The sequence below is a fragment of the Ischnura elegans genome, chromosome 1 (assembly GCF_921293095.1).
Source record: "Ischnura elegans chromosome 1, ioIscEleg1.1, whole genome shotgun sequence".
Classification (NCBI taxonomy): domain Eukaryota; kingdom Metazoa; phylum Arthropoda; class Insecta; order Odonata; family Coenagrionidae; genus Ischnura; species Ischnura elegans.
In genome coordinates, this window is record NC_060246.1 from 89,482,992 (window position 1) to 89,506,709 (window position 23,718).

The window sequence follows — 23,718 nt, forward strand, 5'->3', positions numbered from 1 at the left end:
TTGCGTTCTGTCTTTCAGGACACAACAATGCTATTCCCCAATCTTTTAGCAACACAATTTTTACAAAAGCTATTTTCAACATAATTTACATTCAATGCTATGGCTTGACACCAACTTGAAGGGAGGGCCTGCATGCCTGCACGGTACTATTCCACTGGTCAATGTCAGAGCCAACGTCGTACCACCTCAATAACTTCTTAATCATCCCCATAGGGGCAATGATGAAAAATGCATTGCCCAATGACTTACCCTGCTTTTGTCCACTACAAAACCAATGTAGACATGCTGCAAGCATTTATGAATATCTGAAATACCCTTGTTTTCCGTAACTAAAAACTCAATCACTGCCGATTGTTTGAAATGCATCTCCGTTACAGTCAATGCAACTATACAAGACGAAGCTGAAATGTTTGAAAATGTTCCATATGAAATGCCAAGTTTTTCAACCAAAATTGGCCGTGAAAAAAAAATATGTTGCATTACTTACAGAAATCACCTCATATATCACAGATACTTAGGGCTGCATGGTCATGAACTACAGGTACAACTGCACTAATATGCATTTTTTGCATAATGCATTACGTCCTGAAAATCCTACACTCACTTTTTCACTTCTCTATATAAACTGGTAGATGTAGTCAAGGGAATGTTAACTTCTGAAAAAATAAAAGATTAAGGAGTAGAAGATGACCACTACGCTATTCCATGACACCTTCCTGCTTTCTTCTGGTTCTTCATCACATTCACCGATTGTTACAGCAGGGGGGAACGTTGAAAATGATAGTAATTCCCCTCCTCCCTCTATTATAAATAATACAAACTGTAAATCAAAATATATAGATTTTATTTGCCAGCACCAATTATGGCTTGAGGCAGCAGTCAAACTGTTGCTTACAGTATATTTTATCACGAGAAAATTTTCAAAATTGATCAAAATGTACAATAACATTTCAGCATAAGACTACTGTAGCCTAGATAAAAAAACACACCCAGCATGTTCCTCAATAATTAAGAACTTGGAGGCTTACTTCAAAGATGCCTAGATAAGCACATATATTTCGAAGTTTTAAATATCACAGCCTTTTAAGACTTACCCTTTTTGAATGGGCAAAAAGGTTTACATGTATGATCAAAACAAGAAGAATTTCCTAGATTGACTGATTTAGAAAACTATCTCTGCTATAATGCATCATTTAAATCATAAGAATATAATCTTTTGGAAACTTTAAATAACCAAGATGAGTAATCAACATTATATTTAATTTGGAAGACAAAGGCCTCATCAACAAACTTTAAATTAAGGACAAAATCTTTTCAATCAGGATACAAAACTGTGAATGAGTTCCCTTGTCACAATTCCACCAAAAATAACAACTTACAATTAGGAATAACAATATTAAAATTTCAATTCAAACTACATGAATATAAGTATGGACAAAATGTCTGACTTCAGAAATATTTATCCTATAGACCGAATGAGAGCTCAAATTATCAATGAACACAGTTTACGTGGAATACTTTGCTAATCCTACATAAATAAATTGTAATGTGTAATAGTCATTTAAAAAAGGATTCCAGCGAAAGTAATATTTCATCTAACAGCAAAATGTAAAAAGGTGAAACATACTCTCACGCATAGTTTTTCAACTTCCTGACATATTCTCACAAAAACTTATCAAAATATCATTTCATTTATTCATGGCGCCATCCCAAAATGAGGGAATCATGACATGTGCTGCCGAGAAATATATCTAAGGTTCTCAATCTCAGTAGGCATGAATGTCCCTCTCTCAGTAATGATGCCTGTGATTAATTCTGCTGGGGTAACATCAAATGCAGGATTCCAGCATGATATTCCTGAAAATAAAATACATATATCTTATTAAGTACAATAGAACAGTATGCGAACAAAAATAACAGCACGACTTTCCCCTGAGATATTGGAAACTGTGCCTTATCTAATTCAACAAACTTTCAATAATTACTAAAAATGGTTTGATTTCTTGCTCCATTGAGGTATTTTTCATCAACTTCTCTGTTTCATTTCTATAAATCACATAAACATTATGCCGGCTACCAATGAGACAAATATCCTATAAATGAAATCCATTGAAACCAACATGGTTTGTTTATTATGTACTTAAGCACAGATTCATAACCTAGTTCCGTTAATTTCTAAGAATGAACATTAGACCTAATTTACAACTCCAACTAGTTTTGGATTTTTAAAACCTGTTGCACCTCGAGCATCATACTTATACACTACTAATCCTCTATGTGATGAGGCAAATGTAAATGAGTTTTACATCTCGAGCAAAAAGTAATGAAGATGTGATCAAATAATTCAGTACAACCACAGAACTCTGCATTAATACTACAATTCTAAATGACGTTAAATACTGATGTCACTATTCTTAACACGTTTTCTGACTTCATTAAAAAGCTGCTTAAGAAAAAATACGCATAACTAATAATAAATGAATCACTTAATTACATACTTTTTCTATCCAAGCAAAATTAAATATTCACCAAAATACTTGCTCCCTCTTTTTAAGCCCAATGGCAGAAGGAGACAGTAAGATAGTAATTACTTGCATGTATTCGGATAGAATTCTTAGCTTAACCCTTAGGTGCACGCTAAGCGGGGATTTTGCCGCATTTTTCAAAAATTCGAAATAGCGCGTTTACTGTGCATGGATCACTTGTGGTACACTTTGGTATTCTATTTCTGTACTTTTCCCTCCACCAAGAACATATGTTTGCGTCAATGTAACGACCAACTATTGCGTAAGAATCTTACTAAGTGAGAACGACGACAACTGCGTGTGATTTGCCGCTGGATGGCGTTCACACGATACTACGGAACTTCTGATAATCTGTCGCTACCGTGGAAACTTGGAAGCATAATCACTTTTGCAATACTATGTTAATATGTGGTTTCGTATTTATTATAGCTTTTGTAAGCATTTGCATTATCATTTCTTTACTATTATTATTAGTATAATTTATGTCAACCTCAAACCACATGTCGTAATTTAAACATTTCGTTTTCATACCCAAGTATGCATTACATTTATGTAAAAATGCGTTGCATATGCTTTACTAGTGACCGAAAAATAAGTTATGCACATTTATTATAATGTATTATGCATTGGAATTTGAAGGCCAAGAGTCGGCACTTGTTGTATCTACCTGCGGGAAAAGAGCATAATGCTCCAAAGGCATTATATCAAGATTCAGGAATAGTAACCTCCTTATGGACGTAAATTGTATTATGATTTTATCGATTTATGAACAAATTTAGCCGGTGGTAACTATTGTAGAGTATATGATATAACAAGGTCAGAACATATTTATCACCCTCATGAGTTCTAACGAGTGCTTCAAAAGCTTGATAATAAAGATGGAATGGAAGGGCAGTTAAACCACGATATGGAAATTTTTTTTTGATTTCTCACATGAAAGTGAAGGGGAGGAAGAATGTTTTTGAAGGCGCATTACATTCCAGCGAGAGTTAGCAGTCTGATGATAATAATATTGTTAGCCGCCCACATAATTCCAACGTTTATCTTGATCAACGGAAAGCGGTGAAACGCATTGGCTGAACTCATAGATACAATTTGCAAACACCCAAACAAAAGCTAAATACATTGTTCGTGTTTCACCAGGGCCAACATCATTTCCTAAGAATGCCGCAATCGAACTCGAATTGTTGCCAAAAACGATTTTACTGAAAGTGATTGAAAAAAATGTCGAGAATACCAATATTGATGGAAAACTGTTATCTCGTGTTTACCCGAGAATCAGAGGTTGCATCACTACTTCTCGTTTAGAAATAATATCTTTATTTGGGATTTAATACACTCTCTCTGTAAATAAAAGTTGGAAGCTAGATGCTAGAAGAGCTTGTAAAACAGATGTAACAGTCCTGATGATTTGCAGAACAGCGTTCGGGATAGCAACGGGAATTCATGAATTCGAATGGGAAAATAACAGCAAAGCATTACTATTCATTTTATTATTATTTACTCATTCACTTATTAGTCTTGATTTAGCCATTTATTTGCAAGAAAATGGTCTAACTTTATTAGGTACCGTGAAAAAATCCTTAAACCCACATAGAGTTTCTACCCTGCAAAATTCGATAGGCTGCAACTTCATTTCTTGGTTTCCAGGATACCTGCACTCTTGTTTCGTACTGCACAAATCGAAAAAAATGTGAATTTCTTTTGAAGTGCTTTCTACGTTGCACTGCAAAGAGGACATCGAAACGAACTGCAAGACCTGAAATGATCCTGAACTACAACTCAACAAAGGGAGGTGTCGATTCTGTGGACCAAAAGTGCGTAAATTACTCCCCTTCAAGATGAACACGAAGGTGGCCTCTATCACAACTTCTCCGGTTTTTTATATGGCTACTCTTAGCGACTACGTGATTTTTGTAGCTAAGAATTTTGAAAAAAATCCATCGAAGACCAAGAATGGAGTTCATGGAAGCTCTCGCGTTTAGCCTTGTAGATTAACATTTCAAGTCCAGGGTGATAAAAGGTAATCTTCCAGCAGACACATAGGCTTTTCTAGCAATGAGACTTGGGAAAATTCCTGAATTATCTGCTTCTGCATATGAACCTCAATGTAGGGCGGGTAATTATTTTACACGTGGAAAATGTAAAAACTATAAGACGATAAATATACGAATGTTTTCTATTTATATGCAATAATAATTCCACCTTTGTCAAAAGATATCACGAATGTCATTTCGGAGGCAGTGACGGCCAACAAGGGTGAAAAAATTGAAAAATTAATTTTGCTTGTATAGTTTGTTATTTTTAAAATTTTTATGATTGCATTAACGATTTGGCATATCCATTTCCTTTTTTGTGTGTGTTTTTTTGACTTTTTAGTGTCTAGATTGTCGTCTGCAATTCCTTGAGAAAAATTAGTCGAAGTATTTATCAAGAAATTTGCATATAATTATGTGATATTTTTGTTTATAAATGAATCGGAAAAATATTTTAACTGCTTTTATTTATTAGAAGTTCCCCATATACGTCAAAACAACCTCAAATTTGAATGTATACTTGGAAAAATCAAAAATGTAAAAGTGCGGCAAAAAAGCCGCTAGCGTGCACTGGCGCTATACTTGCAGGCGAATGCACCTAAGGGTTAATTACACATTAAAAACTAAAATTTAAAATGCAAACTTTCACTTACGACATTGCTGGAATACACTGAGTTTTAGCCCAGGCACAAAAATATTGTACTTAACACCCCACTCACAGCAAAACATGTACGGTTGTTTAATATATACACATCTTACCAGGAGCAGCTATGCGGTAATCTCCTATATGTGTCATTTCGTGGTCTGGCCTCTCTTCAATGACTATATGGTCTCCACTCGGAATTTTGAAATCAATTGATGTCAAGGGAGCAGCAACATAAAATGGTACCCCATGGTGCTTGGCTACGACTGCAATCTATACATTATTGAAATCGTGCAAAATCTATTAACATATGAGCTATTGAAATAAGTTTACAAGACAATATTATCACATGCAAAATTATTATCACTAACTGGAAAACACCAGAGTGAATACATGTATTCCTGCAACAGTTGATGCTAAAAGGAAAAACATTCTGCAAGGATGGATTTAATAACTAATACATTTCTGCAGCTTTGTCTCATAACAATATCCAACAATGTGAATATGCTCATTATTCTGCTCTGGGAATGTGTGAAAATTCCTGTGATAAGACTAGCCATACAGTTAATGAATACATATTGAGATTTTGCATGAATAGATATTTAATAATAACTTCAAAATATGTACATAGTTTATAACGAGACATTAATAGTTAATGCACGATTTAAAAGTATTCATACTCATCCATATTAATATCTAAACTCTTTTTCAATAAGCCATACTATTTTGGCAAAAACTGCAACAGTAGTGGTTTGATTAGCCATCATTATAAAGGCTGTTCATTCAATTATCTGTCTATCATTTACGAAAACAATCCCTTCTCAAAATATTTCCCAACCTTTCCTTCTCAACTCTCCTCTATTCACCATTTTCTACCTTTCCCAGCTCAAAATAACTAATTTTTCCATGGAATGAGTGCACGTGACTCGACCCTGAAACATGATCCAAATACATATCAATTTTTCTTCTCATCAGTCAATTGTAGTTCTACAATCTAGTTTGAGAGATTTTTAAGATGAAATTCACGGCTATTTCCCGGTTTTTTCATAGTAGAGAAATTCATGGCTTATTCACCGTTTTCAGGTTTTCATGATTGAGTGGGAACCTTGCATAAAGAAGAAAGGAAACAAATGGTAACATTAAAAACAAAGGGAACGCGAGAGGACTAGTACCCAAGTTTAAACTTCTGATAACTTCAAACAAGTATTAGGTTTTGAATAAAGAGGCCACTTTGATTTAATAGATCAGAACTGTTATGCATTGACAAAAGTCTATGTACTGGTTGATTTCATTATTCTCAAAACCACACATTTACATGAATAGTTACAAAAATACCTTCCATTACAAAATGAATATCCTCTCTAGGTTTAAGCCCTGCTTAGAAGTAAGTCCAGCCTGATCACTTAACGTCACAACTATGAGTACTCTTTCACATAAATACGTATTAGGGCTATCTACAACCTCTATTTAAAACACTCAATTGTTCTAATACCAACATATTCAACATAGACAATATTTAAAAAAATAAAAACGATAAGGCTTGACAATGCCTGACACTGCATCACCCAGGAACTACTGGGTCAGTAATATGAATTGTGTTGGATCAAGAACTTTCAGATAAATGTATAGCAAAAATTATGCATGCGAGTTGAGCAAATACAGATGACAGAAGTGTAGGAAAGCTTTTAATATGGCTCACTACGAAAATCAAGACACAGTAAATGAAAAACCTATGAGAAGGATGCATCGCAAAGTCAGGAGGGAACTGGTGGTAAAGTACACACTGTACACATAAGCAGTGAAGTATTTAATTAACACCATGATTGTGAGTATGCAATAGGATGAAGAGTATCACACAGACAGAAGAACACTGATAGGAGAAATCACAGAAAATGAGGATGATTACACACATACTGCATGCTAAAAGTAGCAAAACATGCAATACAATGCGATGAAATTGTTTGGGAAATCAACACAATTAATTCTGTATTCAATCTGATAGATCATCAACGATACTTTAAAACAATAGTGAGAAAGTAATTGATTTATTCAAAATTTTCAAGGAAAGGGTTACTGAAAGTTATCCATCTCACCCACACTTTGTTTCCAATCACCATTGGTGCTGCTCAAAATTCTATTTCTTATGTCTTTCTTCATAAGTCTGATTATGTCGAGAAATTTTTAAAGGGGTACCTGTTAGGTAGCTTCATAGATATTACTACATTCTATCCAAGGTACAAGCAGGCAATGTCTATTAACAAGCCAGTATGCTAATCATTGGAGATTATTAGCAGTCACCCTAATTGAAACATTGATAAGCATAACAGATTATAATTAACGATGACTACAAACTTATTTACAACTAAAGTTCTCTACACATTTAAAAATTTCACGAAACTGCTTTTATATAGAAATATCATAAATAGCTCGGAGACTAACTGACTTAGCATCTCATCAGGACGTGCTAAGCATGAAAGCTATCATTATTGCTGCAAAAAAATACGAATGAAATAAGGATCCTTAAATCTTTAAAATGTAATAGTAACTCAATCAACCCTGAAGGAAAAATATACCTAAAATAATAAAATCAAATTCCAAACTTATTATGACTTTAAAGGTTGGCAATGAGAATTATTTGATGAACAGTTAATCACCTGATAGGTTCCAATCTTATTGGCCGTGTCTCCATTAGCAGCTATCCTGTCAGCTCCCACAACTACAGCCGTGATATGCCTCTTCTTCATTAATGCCGCTACCATGCTATCACACAAGAGTGTGGCTGGAATCCTCTCTTGAACCAATTCATATGCCGTCAACCGTGCTCCCTGGTTGTAGGGCCTCGTCTCAGTGCAGTACACCTGGTCTGGGAATTGGATGTAGTACGCAGGTTGGCGCCAGCACCAATTGTATGATGTTCAATACTTGAAGAATAGGAAATTAGCGGTCCTTCTAGGACACACCAAGCCAACTTAAAAAATTATATGCAATCATGGAAACTTTGCACGCCGACTGCTAAAGTTTACGATTTGTCTGCTTCATATTAGGTATTACCTCAAAGCAACTTCACTGCATTTTTTTCACTATTTGCATTCACATAAGAGAAAACAACATTAAAATCATGAGTGGTTAATGGAGAGTGATTCTGACAGCTTATATGCACGTATGTTTTCATCAAATAGTTGATTTGATAGTGTTCATTCCAAATGTAATGATATTCTGAAATCAGAATAGAAATTCAGCTCAATAGATCAGATACCTGTATGCATAAACATATTTACATTTATATGAGTATGACAATAAGATATACTTTAGAAACTATTTCCAATTCTCCAACTCAAATATTCCGATTCCATTGATTTATATGAAAAAAGGCTGATTGGAATAAAGATAATACTTTACTTTGCTGACATACATGTAATTAATCACCAAACAAATTCAGTGACATACAGATATTCACTGGCATACCACATACACAATGCTGATCCAGAGATATAAACATTCATTATGATCTTTATTATTTATTTATCTTCTGAGTAGTTACCCAATTACAAGCAGTCCATGGTTGCCAGATAAACATTCCTCAACAAAGTCAACCCAAGTGCAGTGATAATAAACCTTCCAAATTTGCTCAACTTTAAAAACAACTCTCTCATTTCCAATAAATACTCCACTGGTTTTTAAGGAAACTTCATAAATATCAAATGCTCAAGATTAGAATGCCAAGATTTTGTTAGGCAGGGTTACCCTGAAAATTTGCTTTAAATCATTAGGATTCATCAAAATAAAAAATAAAAACACATCCCAAAATCACTATTTAATATTCATAAGATGAAGCTGGAAAAGGTGATTGTTAGTGATATCATACGCTACAAATTTTCCAAATCAACCTTTAGATGATAGAGTCAGCATTAGAAACCCTTTAAAATATGTTAACTCAGTTTAAGTTCTGCAGATAGAGTATGCTTCATGCATAAAATTAAGGTTTGGCTAAGATAAGCATCAAAACTAGGAATTACATGCTTGAAAATAAGTTAACTATAAAGAGAAGGAAATAGTTTCTTTGCCAAAATTAAAAAAGCCCTTAGAATTTGATGCTATGAATGTTAGTTATAAAAATTAAAATTAGAAGGACCACATTGATTTTACAATTTCATAGGCCTGAATATTTTCTCGACAATGTGGACAGAAGAGGTTTTCAAAGAGAAAATAGTATACTAATTTTAAATAATTTCAACCCCAAGCATTTACACAATGTGGCATACATTTTTTCCTATTTATACTCTCAGCATAAAAGGTTTAGTTTATAATGAGTAATTTAGATTTTAACAATTTTCTCAGTCTTACAAGACCCTAGAGAAGAAATCAAAGGAATTTGTAATGACATAATATAATGTGCTGAATAAGTCAGATAACTCCTCGGAACCTGTGAAGCAAGGACAATCAGTAGTGATGTACTGAAACAAAAAAAAAGTATGGCGAGAAGGTCATAGGGAACAGTGTAGCTGATGAAAAAGGCATTAGTTCCACCCGATGAAGGAAAAACAACCTAAAATATGTTGATATCTAAGTTATATTTTAATTGCTGTAAAATGGTCACCAAAATTGGAGATTTTACTGGTGTAAAAGTTAATAAAACACAATACTTGATGAAATTGAACAAATTCAAAAGCATTAATTTTCCAAGTCAAGTAAGCTTTAGCACTTTCCAAACTGTAGGTCTTACATCCACCTAAGACAAGGCTTTTCGGTGTATTTTTGAACCAGTACGAAAAAGAGTAATTTTACTGTGGTTTTACGAGCCATTAAAATTATATAACATAAATCTGCCAGTGCAAAGAGATAGAGTGAGCATAATATCACCAAAATCTATTCAGAAAACAAGCAGGTCAAGAAAAGCAGCTACAGAATGATAGCCATGAACACACATGAATATTGGGATGTCTGAGAACTGCCCAGGCACTATTCAGAAAGTGTTAACATGGATGGGAAATAAAGCCTGTAGGAAACTATGCATTAATAAAGTGTGTACACACTTTATTAATTTGAGAATGCCAACTAACAACTTAGCTGCACCAACTGACTCCACACACATACAGGAATGAGCCCACAAAACAGAAGTTAATATTAAAACATGTATGATTAGATATTAAGTTATTGGCAACAGTAGTTACATAAAGAAAATTTCTTAGCTACCACAAAATAACATATCTCTTTATCACTCAAATTCATAATAAATATCATTCAATACTTTCAATTAGAGTATATTTCATCCATATACATTAGAGCTTGTGCAAATGTAAAAAAAAACATACGCCACAATGTTACAAAAATAGTCTTGGCAAAATAGAGCCAATGGTATATGCCTCCTTCACTACCTTTTACATCAACATAAGGTTCACAACTTCACTGGATAAAGCCTTTTTTTTTTAAATATCTTCAAACATCAATTAGGATTTTGAATCTGTCTGGACTTTTAAGATTTACACAGAGTTATAATTGCGCTTAGTTTCAAATTCGTACATTAGTCCACCAAGAGTACACAACCACAATTATATCAGCACATGATTTTCAACAATACAGAAGAACATTTTCCATTTCTTTGCAATTAAATCATCATCTCTTTAGACTATTCTGTTTCGTATCCATGATATAAATGTTTGATTTAGGCCCTTAGCTACAAGAAATAACAATGTAATTCCTAGTCAAGGCACGTCCACCACCTTATTGTGACTAATTGAAGTGATGAAGTAAAAAGATATTATTTTCGAGACTAAAAGTAGAGTACAATCTGTCAGTAGAATGCAGAAGTTGGCCAACATGAAAAAGTTATCTACCACAGACCTGCAAACACTTTTACATGACCAAAAAAGGGCTATCTTGTTTTGGTGATACATTGAGTCATGCTCACCTTATCAGTTAAAATTCCCTGTAAGCATAAGAGAACCAAAAGCAAATAATAGCAGTAGATATGAGGCTGGGGGCTCCAATGCATAAGGCAGACGTTATCTGTTTGCAGTCCTTGGTAAAAAGGAAGTAGTTGTCCAAGTGGATAATGAGCACTTGGGAAAAGTTTTCACACGCCATGAATTTAATAATAATCATCAGTTTTTGCAAAATTCAAAAGGAGTTAACACTAACACCTTGCAGGAACACTCAACGTAAAAAACAATATTTCATAGCACACCTCACAACTGATTGAAAATGCAAAATCTATAGTTTCAAATCACACACTAGTCAGCTTACTATGCATGCACCATATGATCACTGGCCATAATTGGATGAAAATTTTACACAGTACATAATGAACTGACAAGGCACATTAAAGTCACATTCAATCAGCAGTTCATTTTCACCATTACATCTTAGCATTGAAATAATGGAAAATCAAATAATTTGAAAAGTGACTGGATATCACAGTCATTGATTCCAAAGAGCCACCAACTTAATTCATGTACAGGAGCAATATATCAAAGAAAACTCATCGAGTGTACCATTATAATCAAAATCTCAAAGCCTTTTTCACAACAATATAACATTGTTTTAAGTTAACAAGCATAACAATAATTGGGTCGAGGAGTATATGTAAGGCATGGCCACTAAATGAACCTCCAACCAAATAATTTCAAGGTGTCTGGCTGGACATGTCAAAAAAGAAATTGCATCTTTCATGACAATCAAGCAGCTTGGCCCTGAGTACAATTTTATGAATGGCAATAAACTTATTCAAGCAACAGAAAAAGATTAAATCATAAGAAAGAGCATGATTTCCAAAAAAACAGGCAATTTGCATTCACCATGAATGTGTTGACATGCCAATACGGCGTGGCAGAGCCTTGGATAGCATGAGAGAGATTTGGAACATTTCAAGTTGAACACGTAAGGCAATTGTTAAGACTTATATGAAGGCAGATTGCATCAAGTCACGAAATAAAGGTTCCTTCCAGGTTCGAGCTCAGACTGGATAAAATGATGACAAAGGTAAGAATACTTTGCCATCATTCGCAGCAAGATCACTCACCTATTTTCCCATTGGCGTGCAGAGAACGAATAACGCCTAATGCAGTCCCGTAACTTGCAGTAGCCAAAGAACCGGTGTTACAATGAGTCAGAATTCGAACGGGTCCATCCATCTTTTTCCCACTTAAAATTGCTAACGACCCATTATCCCCAATGGCACGGTTATCAGAAACATCTTTATCAAGCATTCTCTCAATGGCTTGGACAAACCTAAGAAAATAAAGAGCACTATTCTGTTATATCCATTAGCATCATATGTCATGGGCGCTAAATACATCACGACCCATAATTAAGACATACTTACCTCAATTTCATTGATTCTACATCAACAGTCTCGTCTTCGTCAAGAGAATTTACTAAAGCAATCAAATCGTCGGCAGCTATTTTCATATTCACGGCAGTGGGTCTGGCCGACACCATGTAGTTTAACCTCCCTTCAACTTCTTGTCGCAATGTTTTTTTGCAGTTATACACTTCCTGCTGAAGTTCAACTGCCAAACTTAAACATCCTACAATTGCAATTGCAGGGGCTCCACGAACCTACATAGAACAGGAGAGAACACTCTCAAAACTAATTTCCCATAAACATTATCCACGAACTTCAGGGCCAAAGCTCTGTCAATAAAGTCCAGCATATGACTTCCAACTTACCTGCATTTTGTTAATGGCATGCCATCCATCCTCCACTCCTTTTATGTTCACGTATTTCGTCTGTGTCGGCAGCAGCAATTGATCCAATACTTCAAGTTTCCCATTTCCATACTTGATAGCCTTCAGGGTCATCTCTTCAACAACAACAAACCTATTGTGCACAAGTTCCTAGTGAAACAATGGCAGACCGGACGGAAGGGACGGAATTAACAAAACAGCAATTCGGAATTCTCACAACAGGCACGGTCCGAAAAACGGCCGAAAATTTCCTCTAGTGCTGTACTCTAGCGGCTGAAAAATATCGCGCTAGCTTCAAATATGCGGAAGAACCTGACAGCAGCATAACCATTTTGTAGGTAATTGATTTATATTTTGGATTGAAAAATTGTCATGACTTTGATTTTAAAAAGACTAGTGACATATATTACAAAAATATTTTAATCTCCTTTGATATTCTGAATCCAAAAATGTTTGTTACTTCTTAAAACGAAGATTTTTCTTGTAGAGGCATAAAAATAGTTTTAGTTCCATTTGTAATAAATAAATAATATATTCCCTAAAAATATAAATTAAAGTAAATATAATTTTAAATTAATAATCATTTTCATATCTTCTCTGACTTTGAGTCTCATAGTGGTGGATTATACGATAACCCACCCTGTAATTAAGGACAGAAATATTTATTATTTGAGGAAGAAACTTTTTCAAGGACGATACTTTTTAAAATGAATTTCCACTGTAAGTTTTATTTCAAGAGCTTAAAAAATAATTTTTAGAAACAATTTGTTAGCGTTTAAAACTCATTTGTGTACGCATCAAGCCTCAGATGCATTGTCGTTGAAAGGTGTTGCATACCAGGGAAAGTAATGTCGACCTGCCCCTCCGAAAATTTGAAAAAAGCTTGCCAAAACCTCAAAAATTGTTTTCTTTTTAGAATGGAATTTGAAACTTTTAAACGTTGTCGTCAGGGCATGCTTATATGATGCATATCATTATTTAAAGGCTGCTTTTTTTAACAAAATGTATGACCTATATATGGGTCATATATTTTGTCAAAATATAAAACCTTCATACAGGTCGACATATATATGTGCACAAAAATTGCCAGTATGCATTGAATTTTCAGATAATTACATCACCTATGAAACAAAGCCTGTAGAATATGATGTGATGACATGATCTGCATCAGCTTGCAATGCCAAAATTAAGATCAATTTTTCAACAGTTCAGCAAAGCACAGTGACCACTGGGAATAATGCACTTCACCAATACTGGAAATTGAATCTTTTATAGTCAGGGAATTTAATAAAAGTATTAGAATATTATTGCTACATTACTTTGCCATTCATTTTTTTTGTCCTAGGTACCTATGTTTTGATGTTTATCTTCGACACATTACAAAATGTCAAACATTGATTTAAGTAAAAGTTTTCCCTTCTTGTAACATTATATGAAGAAAGACAAAGAGTTACTCTCAGATATTTACACCACAATAACAGCAAAGCTTTTACAGTTTCCATTCAAATAAATCATCTGCGACCATTTGCAACAAATATAAAATTGATTTTTTGACCTTGCTGAGCAGTCCATAAGGCTGCTCCCTGGACACATGGAATGTCATGACGTAGCTTAGACTAAAAAAAGCTCTATGGATCCTGAGTCTTTGTTGAGAATGTAATCAGTGTTATAATTTATTTAATAGGCTACACGTATATATTTTGCCCTTTTTTCTCAGTCAGTCTTATTTAATAAAGGGCTATAACCAAATAGCTATGGACATACCTTGATTAATTACATCACTTCAAATCGGTGGAAGAACTGTCTATTTCACTTCCTGACTGTAGAATTTCCTGCTCAATGCCAATAAACATCGTCATTTGCCAAGAGTAAATGCCTCACTTCTATCAGCATGCTCCATCGTATTTCTTAGGCAGGTGGCAAACTATCACCAAAAGGCCCACAGCTATGGTAATGTTGGGTTAAGTGTCAAGAATGTCTGTTAGTTTGGTTAGACCCAACCCCTGAAGTGTGATTTTAAATGCCTGTTGTCCTTCCCTCAGCATGTGCGATGCACCGTCTGCATCATCTGAATGCCATGCCTCAAGCGTGTGCGACACACCATAGGCATCCAAATGTTTCATTAGGTATTCCTATCTCTTAAGCTTCCATAAATGTACTTTTAGAGAACATATATGTGAGTATATATGTGCCTGCCATCATTCTGTGCCCCTGTGTAGTCTGTGTTTGCGTTCTCGTATTTTTTAGAATTTTTTTTTCTAGCTGATGTCAGGAAGAAATGCTTCCTCTGGGGTCAGCATCCAGTGGATGCTAATGGCAGATATCCTTCAACTCAAGCTCTGGTTTATACGCTTCCTTAGTGATTGTGAGTTCCATGCAAGGATGCTGAATGCTTTCCTCTGTGGTTCATTATCATTTGCTTTTCTGCCTCCTTCTTTCCTTTCTCTTTCATCATAGCAATGATAGTGAAGACTTGGACCATCCAGGCTTTGTCACTCGATAGTTCTCGGAACTTCAAAGACCTGCCAGCATCTGGTATCTAATTTATGAGGTTTGAAGCTGAGGGTTGGGGTTTTTTACGCCTACATTTGCTTTGGTGGTTTTATTTTTTTTGCCCTTGGGTCCCTTCCATATTTGAACCCCTTCTTAGTTAGAACCATGCCTTCTAGCTCCCATGAGTTGTGCTATGAGCCTGTACTTGTCGTTGTGGAATGAAAGAGTGCAAAATGTTCTGATACCACTTCGGAAGTTTCAATTGGATACTCCCTTCACTCCATGTTCAATGATTTATACCATCTCATTTTTCTGTGAGTTTTTAAGAAAATAATTGAAAGAGATCGGCTGTAAAGAACCGCCTCTAACCTTTGCATATGATTTAGTTAAAAAAATATAGCCTATTCCTGTAAAGAGGAACCCTAGGCATGTGAGTTAATTTTTGATGATGAAATAATTACAATCAGTGACTGAGACAAACCGCTACATAGCACAGTTTCTTGAAAATTAACGAAGAAAATTCTGAAGCAAAAAAAAATTGCTCTTTCAAAAGTGGACTTTCACAACTCTGGAGGAAGTAATAGTATTTGTAGGAGCTCATATTGATGGGAATAAATAAGAAACTGAGCTTCAGAGTGTATTTTATCGGAAAACATATATATTCTAAACTCCATTTTTTTCTCAATTTTATGAGAAAGAAAATGTTTTAATTTGCTCACCAAATTTCTATAGATTTTTTTAGATAGATTTTTTGTAGATAGATAAAGGAAGGAAGTTGTAAAAAAAAGATCCTTACCGCTATAACATTCACCCATTTGTGAACATTTGAATCTTAGTGAACCAAATCATAGCAGGACAGAATTTTGAACAGTGCAAAGGACGGCTCTTCACTACCGCTACATAACCTGCTTGATTTACCAGACGGCATTTTGTTCAACAAATATTATTAAAACTTAAGTTTAATAATTAAATTAATATTAATTATTATTAAAGCAAAATTAAACTTTTAGGGTTGAAAGAAGAAAGTATGTATGTGAAAGTGAGAAAAACATAAAGAGATATGAGACAAAGATAACGATGTAAAAACTGCCCAGGAATCAGAGGATCCTGTTTTGAGAAACACCACGGACTGGTCAACTACTAAACTCAGCATACAGGGAGCAGGCAAAAGTAAACGGCTCCAAAAAATGTAATTACCTGTTAATAATTATCAAGTTCAAACAATTTTTTAGAGAATATTATTTTTTGGAATTTTTTTGGTGGGCAAGTATGACGCTAAAAATATTTTACTTAATGTCTGCACAAAAGCTTCAGTGCCTCCGAATTAAAGCACCCTGGGCGATTTAAATACCTACGATTAAAGCACCGTATAGGAATGGAATAGCGAGGATGCATATGCTGCATTGTACACGCTTGAGAGGCTAATTCTGATGCTTATGTACTATCTCAAAAGTGCCTCAGTACACATTATATAGTAGAAGTAAGTTGTAGTTGCTATTTAGTCATAAACCTGCTGTCGGGACCATTGTTAAAATGATTGACATTAAATTGCTTCAAGTTGCGACTGTTGATTGATTTATGCAGTGTGTCTACCACATGCGCTTGGCCTGACCTGGAGCCATTGTTTTGGACAATGCTTGTTAGGAGGAATTGAATAATGATGCATTCATACCCAGGATATCAGTAGGTTTACCTGCTCCCACTATTATTTTACCTCTGGACCTTGACATCCCTCTTGTTGCTCGGCATTCTGCTGTTGAGACCAGCACGCCATCCGTGTTTATGCATCCTCTTGTCGATAGTGCTCCCAGTCCTATACATTCTAGCTTTGTACAATTGTGACATCATGGCAAAATTAGCAGTTCCAGAATGCACTCTCCTCAACAATTTTTAGAGTTGAAATATTACTCCGTATATTTTTTTATTGCAACTTATTATATAGATTTATCACAAGTTTTTTGTTTTGGTCAAAAATGCATATATTTGAAATTTTGAAGCAACAAATTGATGAAAGTGCTATTTGACAATTATATCTCTCGTAAATAACCAGTGCCTGAACGGCATTCCTGTGCGTTCCGGCACAAAGACACCACTGTTGCACTATAAATTCCCATAGCCAGAATCCTTTGTCCACAGGAACTCATTATAAAGCCCATTAGTTTTAGAAATAAATTTTATCCTGTTAGATTTTGTATGGCTTGGTATTTTGTTTTACTGTGTATTGCCAAATATTTGATAAATTTGATCATGTTCTCTACAAATTTTGAAAGAGGGGATATTCTGGTGATTCAGGTTTATGCTGGAAACGCAATTGTACACATTGGTGATACTGATGTGTAGTTGGCAGTGTACCGTACATAGTTGCTAGAATAACGATGAAGAAGCTAAAAGGACATTTTTATTCTCGTTCCTCCGAGTCAGGAACCTAACTCAATGCGGCACCCTGCCAATACCCTGGTCACCGGACTAGACCCTTTAACCCTATCTTAGCATGAGTCCACTGTCAACTTATTGGGCTACTGGTGTTTTCTTTTTAACCAAATATGTATTGCTTTTATTGATTTTCAATACTTACTCTTTTATAAGAATGACTAAATTTTTTTAAGCATTGCAGATTTTTTAACAGATTTCTAGCATTGATAACATAAAGTTAATGAGCACAAGGTACATACTAATATTCTAAATCCAGAAGTCTGTTGTTAGTAATACTAAGACTTCATTAAAAAATTGCTTATGCATAGAACTAAATAAAGAAAGCATTTCAAAGTAAAAAAAAATTAGAGCATGCAATAAAATATTTCTCTACAAAAACCATTGGCAATATAACCACTTCACAATCAATCCAATTTTGATGAGAATATCTCGTATAACCCCTTAGTCTAGTGGGGCCAGGGCTGGTTCTAGACACTTTTCATGTGTAAGTGAACAATATTCCACACCCCTCTCAACTGGAGTGAGTGCACCGGTGCTCCCTTTTGCTCGACAGACTACGAGACTACGTACTTTGCTTACCACTTAAACCAACCCTGTGTGGGGCTCAAGCTGAGGAAGAAATCACTCATAAATGTATTTCTGCAGCGAGAATGGTCATAAATGAGTGAGAGAGTTCGACTTAATTGCTGAGGAGTATGTGCTCCTAAGGTCTCGCTAAGCTGGGTCTCAGGCAGGGCCTGAATGCATCCCACCATTGCTACTTCAGCGATCATTTCCCTTCTCCAAAACCGGCTTTACCTAATGTTTGGTCTTCTGCATATGAAAATGCTGGTTGGCCCCACATAACGCTCTTAGCTGCAAGAATAATGGCAGCAAATGTTAAAAGGTGAGTAAAGAAGAAACAGGCTTTCCTAGCGGAGCCACTTAGTTGCTGTATTATTTCTATTGAGGGCTTGCCAAATGAATCCACCAATGCACACTATACTAAACCTACAGTACTATATAGAAGCCATCGAACATGCATTTTCTCTTAATTGAACTTAAGTGTGCTCTCTCTTCCAAAACTCAAATCGAATTAATAAGGGGAATGACGAAGGATACATGTACACTAGAAAGATAAACAAAGGTGAAAAACAAAAAAGAAATGGAGACCTGCAAATTCAAAAATAATGGAAAATGGACAGATAATCCATAGCAATATCTTTGTTACCCCCAAAACGTCTGGTGAGGGATCAATTGCTGCAGTGGCACTGTGAAACCCTATTTATTGATGTACAGTTGAGGACCTCTAATCCAGAAAGCTTGGGACCAGAGGGTTTCTGGATTTCTGGTCTTCATGGTATATTTTGTAAATTAATTAATTTATAAATGCATTCACTCTAGTGCTTGATATTTGAGATCCATACGTGTCCCGGCCTGGTTTTTAGCGTACGTTCATAGAGTGTTCTAACTTCCTACTCATCCCAGAACAAGGCTCAGAGAGTGGTGCTATGAGGTAGCAAGTTGAAACACTATGCAGAGGAATTTTCAAATGTTCCAGATTTCTGGTTTTCCCGGTTTCTAGATTCCTTATTTGAGGTCCTCAACTGTAGTTGGGTACATTTATAATGTCTGTCAATAACTAAAAATGAATTTAATGACAGTAGCATGCAAAATACATAGCTTATTGGCTGAAATGCATAATTTTTCCAATTTGTGCCAATTAGCATCAAAATATCAGTATAGGCAACCTGCATTTCAACAAAATTCCCCTTCTTGATGCATATATTCCTAGTTTACTTCATTCAGTGTGACAAAATTGGGTGAGGAAGGAGACCATAATTTACTCCCTTTGATTCGCTATGTCAACATAAGAAGAAAGCTGTGGAATGCGGACATTATAGGACTATTAGCCTAATGTCGCACGCGGCGAAAGTGGTACTGAGGGTATTGAGCAGATGTATGGAGGCGAGGTCAAGCAAGTATTTGGGTGATGATCAGTTTGGTTTTAGAAAAGGAAAGGTAACTCGTGATGTATTTGCAATAATGAGGTCCCTCATGGAGAGGGACCTAGAATATGATCAGGACGTGTATACCTGTTTCGTGGATTTTGAAAAAGCATTTGATAGAGTGAAATGGTATTAAAATTAAAAGAAGAACTTTGTGCTTTCTTCTTTTTAATTTTAATAATGAATCCCTTTCACAAAGTTACACCTCAAACAATCAATTTTATAGAGTGAATTGGGTAAAGCTCATGGTTATTCTCAAGAAAATAGGTGTAGGTTGGAGGGATAGGTGAGTCATTCGTAATCAGTATACAGTGGAACCTCATTAAAGCGAGCATGGGCTATAGCGACACCCCCGCTATTACGAGGGATAGCCAATGCACCGTCAATTGACCCTATAATAAGCGTGTTAATAAATTCGTTTTTACGAGGCCCTTTTGCTGTTGGCTCTCGCCATAGCGAGGGTTTCACCGCCGGAAGAACTTGCATCAAGACTCCTTAATCTTTGTAATTGCTAGCGATCTGTTAGAAATGAAGTTAATGGAGCGCTCAGTCTCAAATTTATGTGGTTAACGGTCGTTCGATAAATAAGTAGTTAATTTTTGTGAAAATATTGTGGCATTAGCATTCGCGAATGCTTAATCTTCTTTTGTTCTTCGGGCGGCAGAAAGCTGACGTCAGCATGCCCGCAAGTCCATGAGTTGCATGAATAGAAAGCATTTGATGGCAGACAACATTGAAAAAAAACACCAAATACGTCTAAGCAAGAAAATAAAAACAAATGAGTAATATGAGAGTGTCGAAATTAATTTATCTTCCTATTCGCTCTTCACAATTAAAAAAAAAACAAAAGCGCCGACGGAATGCAGACTATGTAAGTTACAAGGAGCTTTGTTCGGGTGGTTTTGCCCGCTCCAATCTGCGGGAACTCCTGAGAAAGGGGCTACGCCTAAGCCTAAAGCGGAGTATTTCAGGGATAGATTGCGAATCGAGAATTTCAAGAGTTCGGAAGGTTGATTATACCAATGCAAAGCACCAAATCTCCCCTCATAATTGCTGGTGATGCCTGCGGTGTAAACCCGAAGTCGTGGAAGAAAGGACTCCGATCATAAGTATCTTCAGGAGTATTCCCCGCGTGAGATAACATAGACGAAACGTAACTTTTTTTACATCCTACTCCCCGACAAAATCCTTGCAGTACGAGGTATTTCTTGCAAAAATGCCTCTAAAGGTATGTAGTGCGCCTTAGCGATGATGTAGGATGTATGATGCAATTATACTGAGTGTGAATAGGGTAGTTTCCTTCATCAAAGAAAACGAAAGGCATTGATTGCGATTCGTTACCCACCATTTATGTATTCATAATACACAAATTATTTGGTTTTTGAAATACCGGTTTAGACGAATGGCAAGGGTCCATTTTTATCCTCATTTGAAAAGGGCCAGATTGGCGCCCATGCGATGCCACTCCACGTGACGTCACAGGGACCTAGTTTGATAGGAGTTATACATCGTCTGAGGCTACCGATGCATGCACGAGGTGCAGAGCTCAGGGAAACATGTCTTAATAATCACTTATTAAAACTGGCTAAGGTCGGAAAGTTTTCCTCGTTTGATAAGGTATTAATAATCCTTATTTAAGCCAAGCGCTAGCAGCCAGCAGGGCACTAGGCTACCCGCTGGCAGCCTGCGACGTATCAGCGCTAAGCCTCGCTTCAAGGTCACCGCACCGGGCGGAGGGGGAACCAGAAATACGACGTACGGAGAGATTTCCCATCATTCCTACTTATGCGTCGCGTTTTCGCGAGCTTGAAATTTTTCACTTTTCATTTAATCGCGAAAAATAGATACTGTCATTTAAAAATCTAAAAGCGTGAAATACGTACTCCAGGAGTAATAATCTTTCGATTTAGGCGATAAAAAAATAATAGGAAACCACCCTATTGTCCGGATGGACGTATTTATTCTCCGTTGCGGATTCACAAGGGTGAACTATTCGCGTCAGTGGTCGGGGTCGTACTGGCGTTCCCTTCCGTCACGTGGGTAGCCGAGCATCCCCTGGTAGCCGCTGGAAGAACTCACAGAACAACTGACTCTCGTTTGCAGTGCCGTGGTAAACTCGGTGTATTATTTCAAATACGTCGCGTCGTCGTACCACTCAAAAAGGAGCTTTTTTTTAACAACGGAAATTTTAATCACATCATTTTTCAAGCTTAGCAAACTTTTTACAGTAGATAATGAAAATATTATATTATCTGATAGAAAAAGTCTTCCAAGGCAGGAACGTTATACAACCTTCCACCGTTTTCGACTGCAGAAGCAAATGCAATACGTTATTTCACTTCACTGCTGCTTAATGTACAGGAACAATAAACATACACTAATGGAAACATTTGAGGCATTAAATAACGGCGATACAGTTTTATTAGTTAATTTTTGAATTTTCAGAGGGAAATACCAAAATAATAGATTGACTAAGTAAATGCACTAATTAAGTGCATACAAAAATGGCTTCATTGGTTGTGCATTGGCATAATGATTGACAAAACAATGCTTTGCGTAATTTTTATTCAGTGAGGGGCTTATAAATTGTTTGAATAGTAAGTCGTTGTTTGAGTAAGGAAATTTAGTGATGCAAAAAAACATCACCTTTCGTCTGGATTTATACTTACGTTTATCGGATAGAAATTTATTGGTCGCCGCACCACTCCTGTTCCTGTATAACTGTTGGCAACAGGTGTATTGGCTATTTTTTGCTCCACCTCCGGGAAAGCGACAATTCGCTATAGCGAGTGTTTATTGGTGCACCGTGGGGTGTCGTTTTATCGAGGTTGCACTGTATGACTGTGTAGGTGAGGGTAGGGGATGGAGAATAATAGTTTGCAAGCATTGGCCGAGGAGTGAGACAGGGTTGCCCTCTAACGCCTCTGGTTTTCAACATATATGCTGAGGAGATGGTAAGAGAAGCGTGGGACGAGTTGGAAGCTAGAGTGAAAGTGGGAGGAGTGATGTTTAAATCAGTAAGGTTCGGAAATGATCAGATGCTGATTAGCCAGTCAGCAAGGGGACTACAGGCTCTAGTGGATGCATTAGACGAGTGGTGCAAGGAGTATGGGATGAGGATTAATCACAAGATGACTAAGGTAATGCGGTTTTGTAAAGTATCCCGATCGAGGAATGTGAGACTCAATATAAAAGTAGGTGGGGAAAAACTTGAACAGGTAGAGCAGTTTAACTATTTGGGCAGCACATTAGAGGAAAACGGACACAGCAGCAAAGACATCAGGAAGCGAATTGCACTAGCAAAGGAGGCGTTCATGAATAGAAAGGAGCTTCTGGGAGGATCGTTATGTAAGAGTTTAAAGAAAAGGTTAGTGAAGAGTTTGATCTAGAGTGTAGCTCTTTACATTGTGGAAACGTGGACTCTCAGGAAAGAAGATGAGAGAAAATTGGAGGCATTCGAGATGTGGGTATGGAGAAGAATGGAGAAGGTGTAATGGATGGAGAGGGCAAGGAATGACAAAGTGCTGGATATGGTGGGTATGGAGGGGCAACTCTTAGATGAGATACTTAGGAGACAGAAGGTTTGGATGGAGCGAGTACTTAGTGGGGAGAGGATGCTGAAAACAGTGTTAGAGCCGTTACATGTTAGGGAAACGAGGGAGGGGAAGGAAGAGAATAGGATTTTGAGATAGATTGAAAGGGAGTAGGCCTTACAGCAAATTGAAGAAGGCAGTGATGGAAGGAAAGAGAGGCTCCCAGATTACTTAAGTACTCCATGGAAACCTACGTTAATCAGTAGAATACTATAATAAAAGTACTTCTCTTTCCTGTAGCATATATTCTTGGAAGGGATATTAATCACTTCTGAAAGCCCAACCATGATGAGGTACATATTAGTGAAGTGGCATCTTCTT

General features: G+C 36.2%; 1 protein-coding gene across 1 annotated transcript; it reads right to left on the bottom strand.

Annotated features, from left to right (window-relative positions):
- Positions 1-827: 827 nt before the first annotated feature.
- On the bottom strand, positions 828-13,136 carry LOC124165623 (methylthioribose-1-phosphate isomerase). The gene is made up of 6 exons (XM_046543098.1): positions 12,873-13,136; positions 12,526-12,761; positions 12,223-12,431; positions 7,859-8,067; positions 5,321-5,477; positions 828-1,857 (listed from the first exon to the last, which is right to left on the bottom strand). Exons 1-6 carry the CDS (start codon positions 13,002-13,004, stop codon positions 1,724-1,726), a joined length of 1,077 nt encoding a protein of 358 aa, XP_046399054.1. The 5' UTR covers positions 13,005-13,136; the 3' UTR covers positions 828-1,723.
- Positions 13,137-23,718: the final 10,582 nt, after the last annotated feature.

What these genes read in the sequence shown, in the direction of transcription:
- LOC124165623 (XM_046543098.1), bottom strand. Translation starts at nt 13,004, where the DNA reads ATGACCCTGAAGGCTATCAAGTATGGAAATGGGAAACTTGAAGTATTG. An exon ending in GTAGAATCAATGAAATTGAG is followed by an intron (nt 12,432 to 12,525) that starts GTAAGTATGTCT and finishes TTATTTTCTTAG; the next exon opens with GTTTGTCCAAGCCATTGAGA. An exon ending in ATAAGATTGGAACCTATCAG is followed by an intron (nt 5,478 to 7,858) that starts GTGATTAACTGT and finishes AATAATGTATAG; the next exon opens with ATTGCAGTCGTAGCCAAGCA.